A 2,763-nucleotide genomic window follows, 5' to 3' on the forward strand; every position below is an offset into this window, starting at 1 on the left:
GTTGCTTTCATCCATGGTCGAGTTTCAGATTTGCATGAGGAGATCTTCGGATAAAGAGGCCACGAAAGTCGAAGAGAAAGAGCGAAAAGAAGAAAATAAGTTCAAATCAGAACGAAAGCGAAGAGAGAGAGTTAAAGTGAACTGTATCGAACAATTCTTCTTCTGTCTCACAGCTTTAACTCGTAATTGGACTGATAGGCAATGGCGTGTTCGAAACTGAAAAGACGCGAGAGAAAATTGAAGTCGTCCCTTTTTAATTAAAAAACAAAATAACATTTTTGCAACGTCAAACAAAATGGAGGGTACAATGGTCATTTTGTCAAGAGTCGATGTGGTACATCAGAAAAGTTTGAATTTCGAATCTGGTACAAATGTTAAATAACTCATAAAAAATCTATCCAAGGCAAAAAAATTTCCAATCGGCAATAGCTAAACAATTTTGCTATACAGTAAGGTTAACATACAACCATTGTGAGTGACGACAACAAGTTCCTGTCACTTTTTTATACTTTGAAATAAATCTAACTATATGTAGTTGATACAGCTGGATACTTATATGAACTTTTTCTCAACAGACGCAAATGGTTCAGGATGGTGGGACTGTGACATGGAAGGTGTTGATTCGGAAGAAGTGGGACACAGTGAAGTGTGGGAAGGAGTTGGCTCAACAACATTCGGAGATATAGTTGATTGGCACTAACGATTAACAACAGGGTCGGTCCATGTCTCTGATATCACACCTTTTACTAATTATTATGGTTTGTCTGAGAAATTGATTCGGTTTGTGTAAAACAAATAGATTCGTTTTGGCTTGCTTATGGTAAAAACGTTAATTACCCAAAGACTTTATATAAAGTTTCTTAATTGTAGAGCTTAACTCTTTATGCTCTAGGATATTTCCAAGATCAGATCAGATCAGAGGAGGTCGAAGCTTCAAACAACCTAGCATATGATAAAAAATGGCCTGGCCGAAATATATATATATATATATATATTCTAGAACAAATAAAACGTATCAATACCCAAGTTTGAACCTAGCATATGATAAACCATTCAGTTCCATATTCAACAAAATTTCTTGTAATGCTACTCACCTCTCTTTTAAGACACGGTTCCATCTTCTGAATGTGAAAAAAGAGGTTGAAGTCTAATGAAAGGATCGAGAACTCCGTAGATAGGGTGTTCGTCACTCTATTTATGGAGTAGTTTTTGGAAAGGGGAAATGTTTGGAAACTTAATGAGAGAATTTGGAAACTTAATGAGAATTTTTGGTATGGTGGAAGAACCCACTCCAGAAAAGGACTTGCATAGTAAATGTAAATAATTCACAAAGACCGCAATTAATATATATTGGAGATGGGAAACTTGGTGAGCAAGTTATGAATGATTTTTTTAAGGTTGAGAAGATCACCAATTCTTCAATTAGTTTTTATTGTTTTCTCTTCTATCTTGCTTCCCGTTAAGAAGAACATTATTCATGTCTTTGCTTCTAAATCAGCCCTCGAAGCTCTGCTTTCGGAAACCTTTGTTGGTGAGATCCTCTCCTCATCTTTCTGATGGCATCTCATCTTTGTCGTTGCCAATTTATTCTCATTCTTGTGTCTTGATCTGCGCTGATCCATGCGGAGGTAATCGCGGATTTGCCACGACTAGGAGGTCTGGTGGTTTCCTTCGAACCATTTCTTCTTTGAAAGAGAGCGAAGAGGTAAGTGAGAACGATAGAAAGGTATATACAGAGCTGCGTAAGGAAATGGGAACGATAGGATCATCCTGTGGATGGCTACCTACTTTGAAGGACGGCGTGTTGCGTCTCCGAGAAATGAATATAAACAGTGAAACAGATCCGAAACGCATTGTGCTGCCTCCTCTTGTAACTCTGCCTCATTGCCAAACCCAATATGTCACCAACGTGGCCATGTCTTCTTCTTCTCCTCAAGAAGAGGACTGTGTTCTGGCTGACAAGTTCCTGGGTCCTCAGCTCAGCTTCTGCAGACCGGCTCGAAGGAACTCCGAGTGGGTCAACATCAGAATGACAGACCCATGCTTCTTCTCCTCCCCTGTCATGTATTCCAAGAAGGATGACATGTTTCGCATAGCCGGCTCTGGAGGCCACCTCGTCGGATCATGGGATCTCCACAACCCTAGCAACAACCCCAAGTTGCAGAGCTTGCGGTTTCAAAACCTTCCCAAGCTGTCCGAGACAAAACGAGACCTTTTGGATTCGTGCTACACAACCGAACACCTGGTGGAGTCAGTAACCACCAGTGAAACTTTCATGGTTAGGTCGTACAAGAAGACCGCAGAGATCATCAAAGGTGTCCCGAGGAAGAAAACAGAAGCAATAATGGTGTTCAAGCTAGACGAACAAGGAAACGCTGTTTATACTCCAGGCCTCGTAGATCAAAGCATTTACCTCACCAACGCTGAAGCTTTCTGTGTCCCTTTGAGCTCCTCTCTCTGCTTTGGTCGACCTAACTTCGTCAAAATCTTTGATGTGGACGAACGAAGAATATTCAAGCTGGCTGAACAAAAGTGGGATTGTTAAGAGTCTTAGAGATATCAGTCTGGTATTGGGTTTGAGTCCTTTTCTATTAAACCTTTCAAACACCAAAATCTACTTTTATAAATCCTCTGCATATGCTCGTGGAGAAGCTTTACTGTCATAAATTCCCAACTACTGCGAGGCGTTTGATTCGTGTGTTGTGCCTTTAGAAATGTACACTTTCCTCGGACTTTGGATCATAACTCCTTGGTTCTATCTAC

At 40.4% G+C, this 2,763-nt stretch overlaps 1 protein-coding gene across 1 annotated transcript; it reads left to right on the top strand.

Moving 5' to 3' along the window:
- On the top strand, nucleotides 1,478-2,545 carry LOC104720423. Its single transcript, XM_010438327.2, has one exon. The coding sequence runs from the start codon at nucleotides 1,478-1,480 to the stop codon at nucleotides 2,543-2,545; it is 1,068 nt and encodes a 355-aa protein (XP_010436629.2).

This window comes from Camelina sativa, chromosome 10, assembly GCF_000633955.1.
Source record: "Camelina sativa cultivar DH55 chromosome 10, Cs, whole genome shotgun sequence".
NCBI classification, from domain to species: Eukaryota; Viridiplantae; Streptophyta; class Magnoliopsida; order Brassicales; family Brassicaceae; genus Camelina; species Camelina sativa.

Excerpts from the sequence above, each read along its gene's own strand:
- LOC104720423 (XM_010438327.2), top strand. The coding sequence starts at position 1,478 with ATGTCTTTGCTTCTAAATCAGCCCTCGAAGCTCTGCTTTCGGAAACCT.